Source organism: Lissotriton vulgaris, chromosome 11, assembly GCF_964263255.1.
Source record: "Lissotriton vulgaris chromosome 11, aLisVul1.2, whole genome shotgun sequence".
Taxonomy (NCBI): Eukaryota; Metazoa; Chordata; class Amphibia; order Caudata; family Salamandridae; genus Lissotriton; species Lissotriton vulgaris.
Window position 1 is genome coordinate 136,172,770 of NC_141699.1, and position 22,561 is coordinate 136,195,330.

Genomic DNA, 22,561 nt, shown 5'->3' on the forward strand with positions numbered 1-22,561 from the left:
TTTTAGGTCTCGCCTGTCTAATAATTAATAACCATTAGAACAATAATGAGGGCGCCTGCCACCGCCGGACCGATCTGCAGACTCGTCTTTTCCACTTTCATAAAAAGAATGATTTGACTTTGAAGAAAATTACTTTTTTTTCCAAAAGTGAAATCCAGCTGCAGCCCCCTTCCTTCTCTGTCCCCCAGCCCCTCTTACATCCCCCCTCTTTTTTTCTTTTTCTTTTAATACTCTGCGTTCTATCATGCAATCCCCTTTCAAATATTGAGAGTATTAGGCCCATCAGCAGTAATATCACCAACACTAAATGAGAGTGGGACTTAAGCACCCATCGAACAATGAAATGTGTGAGCCCTGGGGCAGGACAATTAAGCAGTGAGCTTAGCCAGCGATGGAAATGTATTGCTATCAAATCCATATTTCTATTTCCCCGCTGAATAGTAACCTATTTGAATATGATTAAAGGTTTTCATTAGAGAGGAGGCGGGCCCTGGTGCGCAGTTTCAGGGGAGATTCACAAATATGCTCTTGTTTCAAGGGGTCCCTTTGAGGAGGGTGAGAGTCCGCAGGGCGGAGGGAGGATGCTGCCGAAGCTGAAGTCATACCTGCAAATGGTCCTCTAGGAGATGCGAAAGTGCACCATTGGGTGGAGTCCACCAGGTGGACATTCCCCAAGAAGAGTAAACAACAAGCATTAAAAATGCAATAGGTCTCACATTACTGAAAGTTTGAGCTATTGGCGTAGCATTATTGTTTGCAACAGAAATAGCTCAAACTTTCAGTAATGCGAGACCTATTGCATTGCAAATGCTTGTTTTAAGAGTGTATGTGAATTAAAGAGGTGTAGGTATCCAGATACTATAAATCGTACACTAACATAGCCAAATACAAACAAACTGTTTGGTAAAGTGCCACGTGCATTGTAATGCAATAAAGTGCAATGTGCCTAGATGTAAAAACTCTTCCACGTGCTAAAAACTTTAACACGTGCTAAAACCAGGTTATTAAGCTCTATTAATCATGCACCTACTTGGTTCGACAAACTGTTCGCTAAAGTGCCACCTGCTGATTAGAAAACGCTTTGTAAACATGCATTGCAATAAGAAGCAGGGTACCGTGATAAGGAACTCTTTACGTGAGACGCTTTGTGGACATACATAGCAATAAAGTACACAATGCCCTGATGTGAGAGTTCTTTCCACACGCTACAACAGAGTATTGGAACATATCAAATTTAACTTGGGCATTCCTACGATGGTGCTGAAAGTGTTTCATTTTCTGTCCCCCTCTGTGGGCAGACGATGCACAGGTGCCTTCCAGCCTCAGCAAACAGCTTACCAGTCTGTGCTAGGTCCATTGGGACAACTGTTGTGTAGATGTATGCTAATGCGTCTTTGCATGTTCTTATCCCATTTTGCAAGAAAATGGTTCTCAGGTAGAGTCGCCTCTGATGGAGCAATGCAGGGCAGCAACAGACAATGTGGGCTGCCGATTCGGACCGAGATTGGCGCAGCCTGCATTGCCCATGGCCAGCAGGGATGTTCTTTTGTGAGAGAAAACACGTAGGACGCTGGTAGACTAGTGGACCTTCAGAATTTCTAAAGAAATGTATATACACCAAGAGGCATATTCATATCTAAAACATTTATTAATAGAAAACTGTATTTAGTTAATAAACCGTAATTTTATATTTGTATACATTTATCTTTACCTAATCAATTTAAAAAAACATTATAGGTCTATTTCTATAAAATATAGTCTCTAGTACAGATGTTCAGTCATACTCCCACATTCATCCATTACCTCACGTCACTGATGTTATAACGAAAAAAAGATATGTGAAAACGTTTGTTTTGATCGGTACATTAATGATTCATATATTGTTCTTCTACACACGCTATATACATAGTCTCTAATATTTTATTGCATGTTCATCATTTGAGGTCCTCATTGATAGGGAATCTCCAACAGATTATAAATAATGTAGTACAACCAAGTGTGGTCGAAACATCATAGTATATTGTATTGCTAGAGAGAAAAAAATGCATCATTACCATGGCTGAAAAAAATAATGTCCTACGCGTGTTTCGGCTGTGAGCCTTCGTGAGGAAGCCGTGAATTATTTGAGACCTTGCAGCTGTACAGTATATTTAGGGAAGACAGAGCGATGGCTGTTATTTTTGTTGGTATTTTGTTGACCCAATAATTTGACGAAAGATACATCCACAGGGGATGAAGACACATTCAGTTGTCCCCTGTATGATAAATCCATATTGTGTGTTGATCCTCTTTGAAAATCCCGGCGCTGGATAAGGCGTCTCAGTAAACCCGAGCCCCCTATGGCTATGTGTGCACGGCGTTTGAGAAGTCCAAACGATCCTTTAGCGTCTGCCAAGCGAATATTGCCTTCTCGTGCGCAGGGAAATCCAGCGTGGTTCCACTGTTTGGGGATGTTCTTCCAGTGGGACCTACGTTCCTGTATCAACAGGGTTAGAAGCCTAGTGAGCAGTATGTTCTTTAGGGCTTGTCTGCCCAAAGCCATTTTGCGATATGGTTGGCAAGAGGTGGTTTCATGGGATATGCAGAGACCCACCGCTCCCGGGCTGTTTCTGATTTGTTATATGTCCTGCTCCCTTGATGTGCACTTGCCTTGCACGTTTACAATCCTTTTTGGGAGACCTGTTGTTATGAGAGGGTTTGTTATGCCCTCTTAAGGACAGGTCCAATATGACTCTGGTGCTGTCCAAACACTTTGACCACCTGCTTTAAATCAAGTTCAGTGCACTTCTCACAGAATCTTGATCAGCTCTGGACACACGATGATAACACGTGATTAGAACGTTTTTACATACAATATCCATATTCACAAGATCAAACTCTAGCCGGATCGATGTGCGCAGGGTACTTTTTGGGATATTAAATATGTTCCTACATGCTGTTGTGTGACAGTACTCTAATGGCTTTGTGAGCATGCCTGGGAAGGCCAAGTGTCCATTCATTATCCTTGGTAACAATTTTGCCAGCAATACTCTTCGGATTCCCTCTATCAAATGGCTTTGTAACTTACGGTGTAGTTTGCTTAATGCATACGTTGTCTTTGCTGCTTTGTCTGCCAGAGCTTTGGCCTGCATAGTGGGTTTGCCTATAATTGACAGCCAAACACCGAGCTAGTTATATGTGCTGGTAGTTTTTATCCTTAGGGGGCCAAGGTGCCATTCCAGCTGATGTTTCCTGATTCTTTGACAAAAACAAGGACCTTGGTTTCAGGTGCATTTACATGGAGCGTTCTTTGCATTATACAGATGAAGTATATCCAGGGCCCTTTTCATCCCAGTTAAAGTTTGGTCCAGTAGAACCAGGTTGTCTATGTACTGCTTAATGGGAAGCCTGGTGAGGTATCTGTGACATGTGCAGAACACTTTTCTTTGATACATACAAAACTGCACATAATATTTGAATGTGAATTTTTGCATTGTGCACACACCTGAATTAGAGACAAACTGTATGTGTATTTAAAGTGTTTTCATTACATTGCTTTGAGGAATTTCTCAATTTTTGAACCGTGCACCAGAAGTGCATTACACATGTCCAATTTAGTTACAGTGGATTTAGTCAGTTTTCAGCATCTTGTCCTGGAACGTGCTCTATGGAGAAGCTGTTAAATGTTCATGGGGCAGAGTCCGGCACTGGCTTAGAAGCCAATCTCGCGAAAGAATCCAATCTGTAAACCTCCTAATGCTGAAGCAGCCAGGACACTATTGGCCAAAATTAAATTAAATTCTTGGCAGTACTATGCTTGATATCTATTAGTACAGTTTATTTATTTTTGTTGTGGACTGTTGTGCAAGCCTGACACTGTTCTATAGTTACAAGATTTGGTGATGAGAGGCTTTGTTTGACCAGCACAGCCCAAAAAAAATAATATGCATCAATGAACTTTCATGAGGTCAACCTCTTTGGAAACCTCCATCACTCGCCAAAAATACGTTTTTCTTCATTAACTTTAATGGGGTCTCCCTTTCAAACATTGTCTCTCGCACTCATTCAAGAGCCAACTGGTTGACAAATATGCACAGTGTTCTAGTACTCCAGTGAGTGGGGCATCCTTAAGAGGGTAATCAGCAGACTAATTCAGAGTAGAACGTGGACTGATCAGATTGAGTGTGGGGAAAGGGGAGTGGTCTACTTATCTCTGAATTCGGGTTCTGTTTAATTGTATATGGCGATCAACAGAATTTGTGTTTGTGATCTGAGTAAGTACTGACTTGTGTGTTTTCCAGTCTGTGTGGGGGAAGGTTTTATAAGCTTGTGTATATAACCTTTGGTTTCAGTATCAGTACATAAATGTAAGCAGGACTTTATACAGAGTGCATTACAATATTCTTATTTCACCAGAACCCTACCTATCAACAATGCAGCAAGTGCAGCGACAACTGGGCCAATTGTCTCAGGGGCAAACCGATCCTCGAATATAGCTGTAGGCTTTACTATTTCCTCTCCTTGTGCGATAACCAAAGACCACTATGCTAAGCCCTTTTCAAGGAAAGGAATGTGAGGTATCACAATTTAGTTTCAAGAACAAAATCAGGGTAGGGTAACTGGTATCCCCAATTTTTCACCATCTGTTCTGGCAAATTTCTGTAAATTTAGCACTTGTTTGTTTTAAGAGAATTAAACACAGAAACAGCTAAGGAGGATTTCATATGTTGAATGTAGAATTAGTAATTAGCTCTGGCAGAACGCAGTTTAGTTATCACAGATGATACAGTATTTGTAATTTGAACTGTTACATGCCCCCTTTCATCCTTATTCCCTATGTTGATAAGCACTTTCAATTAAGTCAGTGTGCGCTCCCTATTGATGCAAAATTGTAGTCCTACTTCTACTTTTGTGGAACGCCCCAGTTTTTATTTTTCAAAACTTGGTGGCCCTAGGTCAAGGGTCCATTGACGAAGAACCTTCAACTGAACAAAAGTTTATATACACCCTTGACCGCAGCTAGCCCACTGTAAATTGTAGGGTATCACCGTCCCTTGGGCTCATCTCGACGATCCAGATAAGCGATGTTTCACGTTGGATTGAAATGGATCACCTGCTCTGTAAACCTTCCTTACCCTCCAAAAGACTTTCCTATCCTTTGGTTTATATACACTCACCCTCCCAAAACACTCAATCGCCCTCTGGGATGATTCAAAAGGTTGAGGATATGCATTTGACCCCACACACAGGGCGTCGCTCACATTGGGTAGCCACCAGGTCAGTTTTTTATCTAGACTGTCGTATATTTTTTGTGAGTTCCAGTGAAAATATTAGGAAAAGCAGTGAAATATGATAATTTTCCCTTCCGAAACAAAAACTTAAAACAGCTAAGACATACAGAAAGAAGTTAAAACGCATTGAAAGTTCATCAGAAGCCAGCCATTGGGTTGGTAACAATTATAACTGGATAAAATCCATGCAAAAAAAGTACCTCGCGTCAGAAATAAAGTTAAAAGTGTACTTTTTATTGATCCTCATGAACTGTTAATCTCCACATCTTTCGGAATTACAGTTAAAGGAGCATTTTGCTCCCATGAGTAAGGGAGAGGTACTCTCCCGAAACAGGTCATGTTGGTGTGGATGGAGCAATATGGCATTGTGCACTTTAATTAGAAATATGTGGATAATAACTTTTAATGCGGATTAATAAAGAACTACATTATTAACTTTATTTATGACAAGGGAACGTTCTTTCTCTTTTATGCAGTAAAGTAGTAACCAACCACGGGGCTCACGTGGATGCCGACGTCGATTACGGTTTCACATTACTATATATTTCTGTTGTACAGAAATGGAAACTACTGAATACAGCAGCGTGGTTGCTTTGCAGTACAGATGAACGGGTCTTTTGAAGTTTTCTCAATCTTTTCAGACGTGGTATTGGGGGCAAACAGAAGGATTCCTGCCATGCTATACAGGCATACTGACAATTTTACACACATTTATTTTCACCTACTCACTCTTGGCTTAGAGAATAGTATAACACAAACAAATAACCAGTATTTTTTTAACCCCCCCGGCCAAAAAAAGGGTGGCAAATGCTGCGCTCTAATGACATTCACAACTCCTATTAATTTAATCCACCACAAAGAAGCTGAAGTAAATTGAAATGGTTTACTTCATAGCGCAGACTATCACAACAAGCAAAAACTACTATATTATCCGCGGTCTCGGAGTTGCATGTTAGCCACCATAAAGCACTCCGACGCCTTGTCAGGGGCAAAAAGAGGTATATCAATGAAATAACAATCCAAGGTAACGCAAAAAGCATATACAAAAGTACCTCATCACAGTAATCACAAGCACAACAGATAGGGACTTCACTGTCGCAAACCTCGCCGTAATCTAGCCTAACAAGGACGTTAGAGACGAGGGCCAATCATAGGTTCGAGTTGCCTGCCTCAAGAGCAAGCGTTGCAATTCAAGCCTCGATTTCGATTTTACATCTGCCACCCCACCCCCAATTCGGACAAAACAGTGCGAACTGGAGCGAAAGATGGCCAGCGAGGCTTCCACTCGACGTCCATCTTAAAAGAGTCTTTACTCCTATTCATAATATCTCGAGTCAAGCTGAATACCCCGAAAATAAAGTTTATACCAGAGGATGAGCAATCATAATTATCTGTTTGGAAGAAGTATTATTTTAATACCTGTTAAGTATTGCTAGGACTGGTAAAGGTCGCAAAATATTACTTAAAAACAAAACGTAGTCAAAGTTAGAGAATTATTAAAACACGTAAACTAAAATGTATTTAAAAAATGTTGTAATGTGAATAACTCATTGAACGATACATATAGCAGTTCCCTGCGATTTGCCAAATACAGATAGAGAACAGTGCACATCGATTACATTTAACAAGTCGTCAAACCAAAACCAAGATGGCACTTGTAGGGTAGAGGGCATGTGGTAGCTATGGCAACTGGTCCGAGACGCGGCTGTGTGGACTCGCCGTGTCACGTCACAGGAGGAAATGAAACGAAGTACCAGAAGTTGTACTTTAAACAGAAAGCTTAGACATCTAGGAAGTGTGGAGCTTGGATGCAGACGGCGCACCCATTGTTTTGAAGCACTGCATTGATAGGACTCGTCTCAAGGTACTCGGAGGAGTGGGAGGCATGTTGAATCGCTGTGCTAGGTTCTGGACTTGCAAAGTTGTTCAGTTGGGAGCTCGTTTACGCTTGTTGGTGAAGCACTGCAGCTAGGTCTGGTAAAGCACGGTCGCAGTTTATTATTTCAGAATACCTGGTGGGGGAGTCAGCCTGTGCACGCTCTCCCATTGTGAAGAAGTGTGTCTAGATCTGTATTCACAATTCGGAGCAGTTTGTGCATACACAATCCTGTGTGAAACACTGCACAGACCTGGTTTCGGTGTGCTTTGTGCAGAGGTGACTAGTGCATCCATTTTTATGAGCCACTGGTTCTTTATTCAAAGTGGTTCATACTTGAGTGAAGTCTTCACATAGGTTTGAAGGAGTTGGTCTCTTTTTGTAGAAGGGGAGCAGTGCTTCCAACTTGTCCAGGGATCAGATAGACATTTTTAAGGCCATGGAGGAGCACACTCCTGAGCAAGCCTTTGAGAAGGATGCTTTCCAGTTGACTGTGGAGGACGTCTATGATATTTCTTACGTGATAGGGCGGGACTTTTTGAAAATAGGCACAGAGTCTAAAGATATTAACAGCAAAGTTCCCGAACTTCAGTTTAAAATCGTCAGAGTGCTTGAGATGCTGGAATCGTTGGTCAACCAGAGCAGCCTAACATTGGAGGAGCTGGAGATGGAAAGAGACAACTTGAAGATGCAACTGGAGAAACTTCACAGAGAAGGGCCACCAGGACAGGTAACTCAAAACCATTACATATATTATCAATAGAGGTACAGCTATGCAGCATTCAAATCTTACCATAAAGTTGACAGTTCCTTTATCTTCCAGCTGGTGATCTCTGCTAGTCTACATAGAACAGTAGCGGAACAGAACAATCTTTATATCTTTTAAAACAATGAGCTGTTGTCATTTATTTGCGCTTAATGTGGTATTTATATATAGGGTGAGGGTGATCTAATGGCTGTTATGGATATTGCCAGTCTATATACATGCATTGCACATGCTGATGGGATCAAGGCAGTGAGGTATTTTCTGCAGAATAGACCTGTAAAATTTACCACTCACAACGAAATGGTTGTGCAATTTTTGGAGTTCAGTCTCAATAACAACATTTTTTAGTACCAAGGACAATACTATCGACAGGTCTCAGGGACCGCGATGCGCACCTGCTTCGCCCCCAGCTACGCAAATTTATTCGTTGGCTGGTGGGAGGAGCAGGTGGCCTGGGCGGAGAACAACAACAACTGGACCCAGAACATAGTCACCTGGCATTGTTACAAAGACGATCTCTTCGTTATTTGGAGGGGATCTATGGAGACAGCCATGGAATATATTGATAGACTGAACCACAATTTGGTAAACTTGCAATTCACTGCAGAGATTAGTGCCTCATCAGTGCATTTTCTCGATTTGGAGGTATGCATAACAGATGGTAACATTCATACCAAACTGTTTCGAAAGCCTACAGCAGGCAATTCGATATTGCATGGTCGGAGCAGTTACTCTCCCAGACTAATAAGGAGTATTCCGTTTGGAGAACTCCTGCGGATTAAGAGGAATGATACCATAGAAGTGGATTTTCTGATACACGCAGGTGAATGAATGGATAGATTAAGAGCACGAGGTTATGAAGAACGTACCTTACAAGAGGCCTTTAGAAGGGTTAACAGCACACCCAGAGAACAGCTATTCAATGAAAAAAACAAGAGAACTGAGGGGGGTAAATTCAGAATGATTACAACTTTTTCTGAGGAAGCAGGGGACTTAAAACAGATTTTTAAGAAAAATTGGAACCTCTTAAAGTTGGATCCAGTAATAGGAATGGATATTCCGCCCCAACCATTACTTACCTTTAGAAAAGCGAGATCGTTGAGAGATACACTCACGAGCAGCTATCACAGTAAAAAGCCGCCCATTCAGCTGACTAATAGTTTGCAGGTATTCTTTCCCTGCGGTAAATGTAAGGCGTGCTCGGGAAGTAAAAAGGTCTCATCATACAAGGTACCAGGGATTGAGAAACTTAGGAAGATCAAAAAGTTTCTAACATGCAGTACACCCTACACAGTGTACTGTCTGGTCTGCCCCTGCAAACTCCAATATAATGAAAGTACTATTCATGAAACAAAAAAGAGAGTCCTTGAACACACTAGGGCTATAAAAAATTGTGACATGACATACCCAGTAGCCCGTCACTTCCAACAGAAACACAAGAGTGACATGGATCTGCTCAGATTTTTTATACTAGACCATGTCCCAGTATACCCTAGAGGTGGAGGTAGACTGATGATGTTGCGAAGACTAGAGTCCCGCTACATCGTTGATTTACAAACTAGGAACCCTGAAGGTTTAAATACACACGAAGAATTAGCGGTACATCTGGGAAAATAAGGATATTACAGAAAAATGATATGTAAATTGATGTAAGATGATTGCAGGGTGATCAATGTAGGAGAGAACAATGAACAGCTAAAACATGAAAAAGCATACAAATAATTTTGAAATATATACAAAAATGAAATATGATGATTGTGTATATATGTGAGCATGTGTTTGATGTAAAAAGAAAAATCAATTATGTATTGATACTGCCCATTCGGGGTGAGATTGAAGGACTGTCAAATTGGGAGCATGTAAAGAGGCTGTAAGCCCATCCAGGGTATTACCAACCATTATGTGACATTATATTTACCTAAAACTATATCTGAACCCTTAAAATACCCAAACACCTCAAAACATATACCTCAGTACCCCAAAACATATACCCCTATACCCATACCTACCTTATCCAAACATTAAAAAAAACCATGCTTTTACCATTCATGCATTTACAACGAATTTCGTTGTAAATGTATGCGTGGTAAAAGCATATAAAATGTAATGGCATGCTTTATAATGGCATTGCGGAGTCCTGGTACTTTCGTAATGAAAGTATGCGGAGTGATGGTATGCGGAAAGAAAGTTGCGGAATAATGGGTGTTTACCCTCCCCCGGTAAGTACATTGGTGGCACGGCGGCCACATCTCCAGCAACATACTCATATTTTTTCACCACCCATTTGAAAAATGCACAGGTCTCTCTTATTGATGGCCAGCACCGACATACACTTTTAGACACACCTCCCGCCACAAGTTCTACAATTGCGAACTTTAGAGCTGGGGACCTACGTTCGAATCTCGGCATCAGCTCAACATCCTGTGATTCCAGGCAAATCGTTTTGTCTCCCCGTGCCTACCACAAATGATTGTGTTCTTCTGTAATGTAAATTGGGCTCATGCCATGTTGTCGAGTTCGCTCTATATAATATTGCAAGGAAAAAGAAAGTAGGGAAACTCGAGTTCACACACTACTGAATGCGCACTCTTAAGTGCATCAGCAGTGCACTGTGAATCGGAGCGTTTCACATGCCTGTCACAGATAGCAAATGCTATCAAAACGAGATCCTACAAAACAATATACTACTGGCCGGCAGCAATTCATACCCGGACAACGTCGGGACGGGCTGCTAGTATATATATATATATATATATATATATATATATATATATATATATTTATTCAACAAATTGGAATTAGCACCCATCCAAAATTATAAAATTTCAGAATTTCTTCATATATCGGATAAAAAGTCCAGACATAAATTCAAGAGGGCAGGTCTCAAATCCACTTGTAATAGCAAAATTGTTCTTTATTGGTGTACTTCAAATATTTCTTTATAAAATCCAAATCATCAGAAATTTAGCCAACGCTTTTCGTCTCGGTCGAGACTTCTTCAGGGCTAAAGAAAAACAGCATACATATTATTTTAGAAAAAATATAAAATACATATATATATATATATATATATATATATATATATATATATATATACACACAAATCTATAACTTCACAGATATTAAAGAAGCATCTTTACAAATCTACAAGAATAATACTAATCATTAACATTAAGAAAAGGCGGATTGAAAGATGTAGTTATTCAAAAAGCATCACTACATTTTGAGATAAGAATACATATTGTCCGAAAAGCTAACTCATTTTTGTTGTGTATATTCACATGATCCTTTTAACAACCTTTGTTTAGAAAGACCATATACTTTCTGTTTGGAGGAGGAAAGCATTGCAACATACACTTTTTATTTAATGACACACATGTATTGATTTCTACAGTTACTTTCTAGTTACACCACATTTTTGACTGGACACCAAGTTGGTTACATTACTCTTATACCTAAATGCAAAGAGAGAGCACATCTATTACTCAAAAATACATAATTCAATGACATACCTCAAATTAAAGTATTGATGATTATATTGTAATCCACTAGTACAAATGGTGTAAACAGACCTAATCAGATGATAGTGATCATGTGGATGGTCACAAGTTGATCTGTAAATTCAAATGAAATAATAAATCCTCTCTAACAACCTGATACTTTTTTTAACCACCTTCTCATAAAACATGATCAGATTAGGAAGAAATTCATTACACAATATAATCACATCTCTTGCTTATCATGAATAATGAAATCTGTCGTGTTGGTATAACAACTTGCCCAATGTATCCAATAATTACAAACTAAATAGACCATGCTAAAAGGAAGAATCCTCTTATGTTTTAAGTACCTCAAATATCAAGATGATCTTATATCATACCTCGAATTGATGCTTGTATCATATTCCAAAATTTCACTGGAAATGCAAGACAAATTAATCTGTGCAATAATAGTCAGTCCTCAGTGTACCGAATATCTATAACATGGATGCAAGATGTGAGATGCATCATTGATATGTATTATTTTTATTGCCATTGCTAATTATAATCCTTAAACTTATATCAAACATGACTTCATCCAATTTTATTACCTCTATATGCATTGTTATAAAAGTAAAACGGTGCTCCCAATAGCATAGAGGTATAACAGTTATAAGAGTAAAACAGTACTCATAATAGCATATTTTGAAATGTAACCCAAATCACATAATTTCATTTTGCTACCAACAAGTAATCAATCATATGTCCAGATATATTGAAGGTAAAACCTCTGGCGTATAGCAGATATAGATAGCTTAAAACATATCTAGTCAGATAGTCAGCCAAAAAACATAGATGAAACGTTTGGCTCCATACAGTACTTTTCGAGCAGGCAGTTTTGTGAATCAACAAACTTCAAAAACGTAATCATCATTAAGGGTCAGAATTCATACGCGAGCGGAAAATAAAACATAGGCTCCACCTAGTCATTAATATAATTGAGAGAAAGCACTTTGAGTGACAAAAGCTTCTATGTTTCATTGATAACGTTAAAGCCAAGAGGAATGTAACTCTTTTCACACTAAATAGGTCTAGAGACCCTCTCTAATGCACTCAAATTCAAAAACGAAAATATCTTTACCTGGCTTTAATAGTTAAACGCCACGGTTACTGTAGATAGAAAAAACGAGAAAAAGAAAAAACAAATTATAATCAATATGCACAATTTAAAAATGCAGACTATTACTATCCCGTTTATCTACCGTTAAAAAAATTACGTGCCCAGCTTGTGTAAAGATTTACCACGAGAAGGCATGGTGGCCGAAAGCAAAGCAAGACGACAGTGTTTGTAACGATCAAACCGTACACTGAGCTCAAAACGATTTTATACATTTTACCCGCAGGTTAATTAGGTTCACCTGTCTCGCTGTTGAATAATAGAGACAGAAAACATCCACGCCAAATGGGCTTCTGACACGTTATAGCGGCCATTTTCAAAAGGTACAAACTAAGTCAAATTTGACCTCCATTTCTGAATAGAGTATTTCACATTATGGCGGCCATTTTCAAAAGGTACAAGCTGGATCAAATTTGGCAGCCATCATTGAATGGAATATCGTTTATAAGTGTAAGGCTAACATTATCGAATGGAACATATTTGCCAACGTACCCGTATATATGTCCAAGAACGAACACACTGGCCTGATCGAATACACTACAAAAAAGTAAGATTGGCCATGAATCCTATACCGTACGTATCAAGGCTTCATTAGCAATATGCCAAATAGACAAAGAATAAGCTGTTTCTAGAATGAGATATCACCTCCTCACGTTCAGACCATTTCAATACAGCGGCCATTTCGGAATGGTGTAAATGACGTGAATTTAGACTAATATTTCTAAATGTATTGTTAATCCTCAGAGTGAGGATACTTTTGCTGAATGAATCCTGTTTCGATATTGGTGGCAATGTAGAAATATTTTCCACAGATCAAACTGACTCAATTTACTCTCAGGGTTCTTCTTAAAAAGATGTGTCTCCGTAAAACCCAATATTTAGATTAAATTATAAATTCCATAAAATTAATCACACCTCATTGTAACATTGCTATAACAGCCAGAGCAGTAAAAAATATGATAGTTGAAAATGTCAAATAGGATCTTATGTTAGAATAAGTTCTATCACACTTATTCAGCAACATCCTGACCTGTATTTGGAAAAACAGAACAGAACACAAAAATTGTATAATGTGGCAGTTTAAAAAATAAATATACAAAAAGCATTATTCAACATGTTGTTTTTACATTTTGTTGTCATGGGTAATAATAAAGACCATTGATGTCAACCTGGTCAAATTCATTACTAGAACGATTCCATTATTAGGATACATAGTGATGTTAAAAACATTCACAAACTGGCAGATAAAAAGATAAGCGGCCACATCAACACTATTCACAGAAAATAATGAAATTTATTATTGTGATTGAGTCCAAATTTTACACTACGAAGACGACAGATCCATTTGGCTTCAAGTTGTCATAGGGATAGTTCTCGATTTCCACCTCTTTCATTACTCTTTACATGGTCAATGGCATGAAATTCGATCTCTTTTGTTACAAGGATGTTCACTGCAAATATGATTAGCCATAGGGTATTTAGCATCTGCATTCCTTATTGCTCTTATATGCTCTTGAATACGTCTTTTTAAACTACGTATGCTGCTCCCAACATACATTTTGCCACAGAAGCATTTAATGATATAGACCACAAAAGTAGTATTACAATTGATAAAATGATCAATTGTAAATTCTTTTGACCTATTATAGGAAAACTTGTTGATTTTATTTTTCCCATATTTGCATAAAACATTTTGTTTTTAAACGAGATGCCAACAAACTCGAACATACTTCAATGCTGTTAGACATGGCAGAATTAATCCTGAGAAGAATGCCTTTCTACATGATGGAGATTGGTATGTACAGAAATGTGGCACTGTGATGGAAATTGCATTAATTACTGAATACAATTCTTATAGTGGTCACATCTACAATGTGTTAAGAAAAAATTGGCATTTGTTAGAATCTAAATCATTCCACAAGGAACTGTCTCGAAGAAACCAAAAGTGGTATATAGGAGAGGTCCCACTCGGAAAGACACATTATGTCCAAGTTATGTTAAGTCCAATCGCTCAAAAAGAACTTGGTTACCAGAAAAACCCAATTTTGTTTTATATGTGGCGGCTGCTGCATATGCACATATGGGAAAAATAAAATCAACACGTTTTCCTCTAATCGGTCAAAAGAATTTACAATTGATCATTTTATGAATTGTAATACTACTTTTGTGGTCTATATCATTATATGCTTCTGTGGCAAAACGTATGTTGGGAGCAGCATACGTAGTTTAAAAACACGTATTCAAGAGCAATAAGGAATGCAGATGCTAAATACCCGATGGCTAATCATATTTGCAGTGAACATCCATGTAACAAAGAGATCGAATTTCATGCCATTGACCTTGTAAAGAGTAATAAAAGAGGTGGAAATCGAGAACTATCCCTAAGACAACTTGAAGCTAAATGGATCTGTCGTCTTCGTAGTGTAAAATTTGGACTCAATTACAATAATGAATTTAATTATTTTCTGTGAATAGTATTGATGTGGCCGCTGATCTTTTTGTCTGCCAGTTTGTGAATGTTTTAAAGATCACTATGTATCCTAATAATGAAATCGTTCTAGTAATGAATTTCAATTTGACCAGGTTGACATCAATGGTCTTTAATATTACCCATGACAACATAATTTTAAAACAACATGTTCGATAATGCTTTTTTTATATTTATTTTTTTAAACTGCCACATTATACAATTTTTGTGTTCTGTTCTGTTTTTCCAAATACAGGTCAGGATGTTGTCGAATAAGTGTGTAGAACTTGTAATTTATTCTAACATAAGATCCTATTTGAAATTTTCAACTATCATATTATTTACTGCTCTGGCTGTTATAGCAATGTTACAATGATGTGTGATAAATATAATGGAACTTATAATTTAATCTAAATATTGGGTTTTACGGAGACACATCTTTTTAAGAAGAACCCTGAGAGTAAATTGAGTCAGTTTGATCTGTGGAAAATATTTCTACATTGCCACCAATATCGAAACAGGATTCATTCAGCAAAAGTATCCTCACTCTGAGGATTAACAATACATTTAGAAATATTAGTTTAAATTCACGTCATTTACACCATTCCGAAATGGCCGCCGTATTGAAATGGTCTGAACCTGAGGAGGTGATATCTCATTCTAGAAACAGCTTATTCTTTGTCTATTTGGCACATTGATAATGAAGCCTTGATACATACGGTATAGGATTTAAGGCCAATCTTACTTTTTTGTAGTGTATTTGATCAGGCCAGTGTGTACGTTCTTGGACATATATATGGGTACGTTGGCAAATATGTTCCATTCGATAATGTTAGCCTTACACTTATGAACGATACTCCATTCAATGATGGCGGCCAAATTTGATCCAGCTTGTACCGTTTGAAAATGGCCACCATAATGTGAAATACTCTATTCAGAAATGGCGGTCAAATTTGACTTAGTTTGTACCTTTTGAAAATGGCCGCTATAACGTGTCAGAAGCCCGTTTGCCGTGGATGTTTTCTGTCTCTATTATTCAATAGCGAGACAGGTGAACCTAATTAACTTGCGGGTAAAATGTATAAAATGGTTTTGAGCTCAGTGTTTGGTTTAATCGTTACGAATACTGTCGTCTTGCTTTGCTTTCGACCACCATGCCTTCTCGTGGTAAGTCTTTACACAAGCTCGACACATAATTTTTTTTAATGGTAGATAAACGGGATAGTAATATTCTGCATTTTTAAATAGTGCATATTGATTATAATTTGTTTTTTCTTTTTCTCTTTTTTTCTATCTACAGTAACCGTGGCGTTTAACTATTAAAGCCAGGTAAATATATTTTCGTTTTTGAATTTGAGTGCATTAGAGAGGGTCTCTAGACCTATTTGGTGTGAAAAGAGTTACATTCCTGTTGGCTTTAACGTTATTAATGTAACATAGAAGCTTTTGTCACTCAAAGTGCTGTCTCTCAATTATATTAATGACTAGATGGAGCCTATGTTTCATTCTCCACTCGCATATGAATTCTGACCCTTAATCATTATTACGTTTTTGAAGTTTGTTGATTCACAAAACTGCCTGCTCGAAAAGTACTGTATGGAGCCAAAAGTTTCATCTATGTTTTTTGGATAACTATCTGACTAGATATTTTTCAAGCTATCTATATCTGCTATACGCCAGAGGTTGTACCTTCAATATATCTGGACATATGATTGATTACTTGTTGGTAGCAAAATGAAAATATGTGATTTTAGTTACATTTCAAAATATGCTATTATGAGTACCGTTTTACTCTTATAACCGTTATACCTCTATGCTATTGGGAGCAAAGTTTTACTTTTATAACAATGCATATAGAGGTAATAAAATTGGATGAAGTCATGTTTGATATAAGTTTAAGGATTATAATTAGCAATGGCAATAAAAATAATACATATCAATGATGCATCTCACATCTTGCATCCATGTTATAGATATTCGGTACACTGAGGACTGACTATTATTGCACAGATAAATTCGTCTTGCATTTCCAGTGAAATTTTGGAATATGATACAAGCATCAATTTGAGGTATGATATAAGATCATCTTGATATTTGAGGTACTTAAAACATAAGAGGATTCTTCCTTTTAGCATGGTCTATTTAGTGTATAATTATTGGATACATTGGGCAGGTTGCTATACCAACACAACAGATTTCATTATTCATGATAAGCATGAGATGTGATTATATTGTGTAATGAATTTCTTCCTAATCTGATCATGTTTTATGAGAAGGTGGTTACAAAAACTATCAGGTTGTTAGAGAGGATTTATTATTTCATTTGAATTTACAGATCATCTTGTGACCATCCACATGATCACTGTCATCTGATTAGGTCTGTTTACGCCATTTGTACTAGTGGATTACAACATAATCATCAATACTTCAATTTGAGGTATGTCATTGAATTATGTATTTTTGAGTAATAGATGTGCTCTCTCTTTGCATTTTGGTATAAGAGTATTGTAACCAACTTAGTGTCCAGTCAAAAATGTGGTGTAACTAGAAAGTAACTGTAGAAATCAATACATGTGTGTCATTACATAAAAAGTGTATGTCGCAATGCCTTCCTCCTCCAAACAGAAAGTACATGGTCTTTCTAAACAAAGGTTGTTAAAAGGATCATTTGAATATACACAACAAAAATGAGTTCGCTTTTTCGGACAATATGTATTCTTATCTCAAAATGTAGTGATGCTTTTTGATCAAACTACATCTTTCAATCCCCATTTTTTAAATGTTAATGATTAGTATTATTCTTGTAGATTTGTAAAGATGCTTCTTTAATATCTGTGAACTTGTAAATTTGTGTGTATATATATATGTATATGTATTTTATATTTTTTCTAAAATATTATGTATGCTGTTTTTCTTTAGCCCTGAAGAAGTCTCGACCGAGATGAAACGCGTTGGCTAAATTTCTGATGATTTGGATTTTATAAAGAAATTTTTGAAGTACATCAATAAAGAACAATTTTGCTATTACAAGTGGATTTGAGACCTGCTCTATTGAATTTATGTCTGGACATTTTATCCGATATATGAAGAAATTCTGAAATTTTATAATTTTGGATGGGTGCTAATTCCAATTTGTTGAACGTTTTGTATTTGGTTTTTCCAAATAGGGGGTGAAGAGGGGTGTACCTCCTGGTTTTGAGCACCATCATTCTACTGAATTAGCCAATGTAATAGCTAGGTGCAAGCTTGTTTGCCTCAACCCCTATTTTTGTGCTTTCTCATACACATATATATATATATATATATATATATATATATGTACCAGGGGTGTGGAATTTAATGAAATATTTACTTGTCCAAGGGACAAGTAGCTTCATAAATCTACTTGTCCTGTAACAAAATCCACTTGTCCCTTTGGTGCCACATAGTGCGCCGTAAAATAATGGCAGCCATCTCAATATAGAAGAGCTCTGATAGTAGCCTCTCTGGGTAATGTCAGGCTAATACTATAAAAGGATTTGACTTTTGGGGGGTTTCACTAGCTTTTCTCTAATCTTTTCTCATACTGAGAAAGGTTGGAAATTTACTACCCCTGACAACGGCAGAAGTAAAGTTTCTTCCAGGGCTGGGAAAAATGTGGTGCGAGGAAAAGTGAACTTGTAAACACTCTGATTTCCACTGAGGAACATTCATCTTTGCTCATGCTAAAATGCAATTCACAAATATTTTCTAGAATTACGGTTTCCTGGCCTACTTAAGGAAATTCATGTGAATTCATGAAAAACGTAAATCTGCAATAATATAAGGACATATATCCTGGGTGTACTTTTGTGACTTACTTTAACATTTGAGCCCCTAATTCAATCTGAGTTAACCAAGACTTTTTGTTTTTATTTAAATGCTTTCTCATCCTATCTATAGGCTGGCTTCATTGTGTGTGACATTCTGCTCTTTTACAAAGTAGTTTTGTTCAGTACCAGGAATTTCAATGGCAATGAGGCCTTTATGAGACCAAATACTGGCTGTCTAGTAAGAACGTGCTGGCGAACAGCACCACACCTACCTGATAATCCCCAGGTAGAGAAAGGAGCATAGGGCAGGCCAAGTGAGTAACCAGAAAATTGAAATACCCCCCACTTTGATCCAAAGCTCTTATGCCACCAAGCAAGCGAAAAAAGTCACTGGAGTCCTCTCCAGAATTGCTCTGTCTCTTCCATCTAAGCATCCATCCATTCATCCTTTCACCCACTGATATCTAGCATTTCATCTTTACATGGTCATCCATTCATTCTTTCATCCATTAGCCTTTCACCAATATGTTTGTCCATCTGTTGATTTGTCAGTCCATCCGCTCATCAATATCCAAACCTACCCATCCATCTCCAAACCTAACCATTTCAGCCATCTGTCCATCCTTTCGCTCATCCATACAGCCACCCATTCCCTCCATCCATCTATCCATCCATCCATCCTTTCACTTATCCATCCATCCTTTCACTCATCCATCCACTCTTTCACTCATCCACCCACCCACCCATCTACCAATCCATCAATCCAATCAATCCATCTTTCCACTCATCCATTTATCCTTTAAACTCATCCATCCTTTTGCTCCCTAATCCATACACCCTGTAACCCATCCATCCATTCACCTTTTCCTTCATTATAACATCCTTTGTCTATCCACTATCCCCGTCACTCAACCATCCCTGTCACTCATTCATCCATGCATTTAGCCAGCAACACTTACACTCACTCATCCTTTCACCCACACATTCATCCATCCTTTCACTCACACCCACCCTTTCACATTAATTATGAGCCTTTGTCTGTCGAGCTGCAGACAGAAGAGGCCCATCAAGAGCTCCACCTCTACAGTAGCTGCTAAAGTGGGGTGTTCACGAAGCCCCTGTTCATACCTATCCTTCCATCTCCAAACCTATCTAGCAAACTCATCAATCCAGCCTTCCTTTCGCTCATCCATCCTTTTGCTCATCCATCCATCCTTTCATCCCACACATCCTCCTTTTCGCTCATATTCATCCACACTTTCACTCATCCCTCCATCCATCCTTTTGCTCATACATCCATCCTCCTTTTCACTCTTATATCCTTCCACCCTTTCACTTCCTCCATTTATGCTTTAGCTCATCCATCCACCCTTTTACCTCATCCATCTTCCATTTCGCTCATATATCCATCCACCCTTTCACTAATCCCTCCATCCACCCTTTCACTAATCCCTCCATCCACCTTTACACTCAACTATCCACCCATCCATCCATCCATCCACCCTTCCTCCCAGCTAGGCACCTACCCACCCACAGATTCATCCACCCACCCACTCGGCCGTCCATCCATTCATCTACTCTATCTCTCACCCATTAATCCCCCTTTCATTCAGCCATCCATCCTTTCACTCATCCATCCACTTTCACCCCATCCATCCACTTTCACCCCATCCATCCACTTACCCATCCATCCACTCAGCCATCCATCCTTTCACCCTTGCCCATCCATTCTTTCATGCATCCTTCCTGACATCCATCATTTCACTCATTCATGCATCTATCCATCCACCCTTTCACTCCACCCATTCATCCATGCACCTATCCATCCAACCTTTCACTCATTCATACATGCATCTATCCATCCACCCTTTCACTCATTCATCAATGCATCTATTAAACCACCCTATCACTCATCCACCCACCCCTTTCAAAACCATTATGGGCCTTTGTGTGCAGACCTGTAGACTGAAGAGGCCCATTAAGAACTTCACAGCTGCTGTAGTTGCTATGGAAGTGTGTTCAAAATGCCCCTGGTGTATGCACAAAGTGAGAAGAGAGGCCTAGTTCAAGGACAGAAATGGGGGTGGCCTTAGGCCTGCATGAAAGCCTCATGGAGAAACTTATGAGCTTTAATGTAAGCCCTGAATGACTAAGAAAACGAGAGGCCAAGGGGAGCAGGTCCAGGCTGTCAGAGAGGGCGGTGTTAGCAGGTTTAGGCACCGGGTGAAACAAAGTGTACAGGAAAGGCAAAGTGCAAAGAAGGGGCTGCACGAGGTGCATGAGAAGGGAAAGCACTGCTCTTGGGGCCGTATGAGGCCCAAGAGTGGAGCAGAGATTAAAACGCAGGGGTCATAGAGTTCAAGTCAGACCAAGGGGCCACGAGGCAGATAAGGCAGCCTCTTCCATGCCAGTGCTGTGAGTGTTCTGGAGCTGCAGAAGCAGATGTTTGTCTCATGCTAAAAAAAAATAAAAGGAACAGGGGCGGGCCTGGGGGCCACACAAGCTTATGGAGCTGGCTGCAACTTTGAGCTCTGCTATATCTCCGTTGTTGTTCTGCTCTGGGGAAATTAAAGTGCAGGCCCCAGCACCATTAAACTGTCTACTTGTCCTTTGGACAAAATGCAAATTAAAACCTCTTGCCCTCCTAAGAAATCTAGATGTCTCGGGCGTCGGGAGATAGGAATTCCCCACCCCTGATGTACAGTCTGTTTAAAAAAGAGGATTCATTCTAGGATATCAGGTAGGTGATGTAGTCAGTTGCTGGGCCAAATTGGATGTTTAAAGAGCAGTTGCACTGCACTGCGCAGTATATCATTTGGTAGAATGAGATACGGATTAGGCCGCAGGCTGTACAATTAGTGCAACAAAGTTCTTCCAAAGAGCACACAAGTGGCAGCTCCAGATGGTAATATCAATCTGGCCTGCAAGTCCAAATGTAGTTTTATATTGTATCCCCTACAGTGGTGAGTGTATGACATACGGTTTAACAGCCATGCTTTCCTCCTCTTCAGGTTTTCGATTGAAAGTTAATTTTAGCCACCATCCAACCTGAAGCTCCAAACAATTGATATGAAGGTGAAATTCTTCCTGAGACCATCTACCCTCGGTGGTCACTTCGCCATATCTTACTCCCCAACTGTGTTATTGAGTGGCATCTGACTCCTTTAACATGTCTGGTACAAAACCAAAGATGGCTGTGCTGGTGGGCATGGTCAACTGCCAAGCAAGATGGCCTAATGCTGAAACGGCTCCTACGCCCGCAAACCAAATTCCTTCAAAATCCATCCATTAATCCACTTCCCACCCTCCCTCAGCAGTATGCACTTTAGGAGGGAGAGGGGCAGGTACTCGAGGGAGCGTTAGCTGTGATGAGGGTTCCCGGGGCAGCTGCCGGGCCGGAGCCTACTGTCGGGCGGCTACCCCTGACATCGGATGGCGGAGAGACGGTGGCCAGGGAGGAAGCAGGGCTGAGGCTGCTCTCCCCTGGGGCCCAAAGAGATCCTTAGCGTGTCATATGAAAAGTGCCCGATGCCCCTAATGCGGGGTGAGATAATGCGAGCCGTGCCCTGGAGGCGAGTTGGGGAGACGGGATCGGGAGTCGCAAGTGTGAGGCTTGCAAAATGCATAGAGTTACTTAGAGTGGCAAAGAGAGGGCCTTGACCCCCGCGATGAGCGAAAGCTAGCTCCTGTCAATGCAGGCTGCCTCTGCAATTAGGTAGAGGCGGGAGGCTCCCT

General features: G+C 39.3%; 2 protein-coding genes across 3 annotated transcripts in view; one reads left to right on the plus strand and one right to left on the minus strand.

Annotated features, from left to right (window-relative positions):
• SNRNP35 (small nuclear ribonucleoprotein U11/U12 subunit 35) overlaps window positions 1-6,435 on the minus strand; it is a 64,273-nt gene extending 57,838 nt beyond the window's left edge. For both annotated transcript variants that reach the window (XM_086942914.1, XM_086942913.1), the window contains exon 1: window positions 6,323-6,435. The gene's annotated coding sequence lies outside the window, so the exon portion shown is untranslated. The remainder of the gene's footprint in view (window positions 1-6,322) is intronic.
• Window positions 6,436-7,455: 1,020 nt separating this feature from the next.
• The window catches only part of RILPL2 (Rab interacting lysosomal protein like 2), a 94,597-nt gene continuing 79,491 nt past the window's right edge, over window positions 7,456-22,561 (plus strand). Inside the window, exon 1 of the mRNA XM_086942915.1 lies at window positions 7,456-7,876. Coding sequence (XP_086799041.1) covers window positions 7,586-7,876 — 291 coding nt within the window. The 5' untranslated portion in view covers window positions 7,456-7,585. The remainder of the gene's footprint in view (window positions 7,877-22,561) is intronic.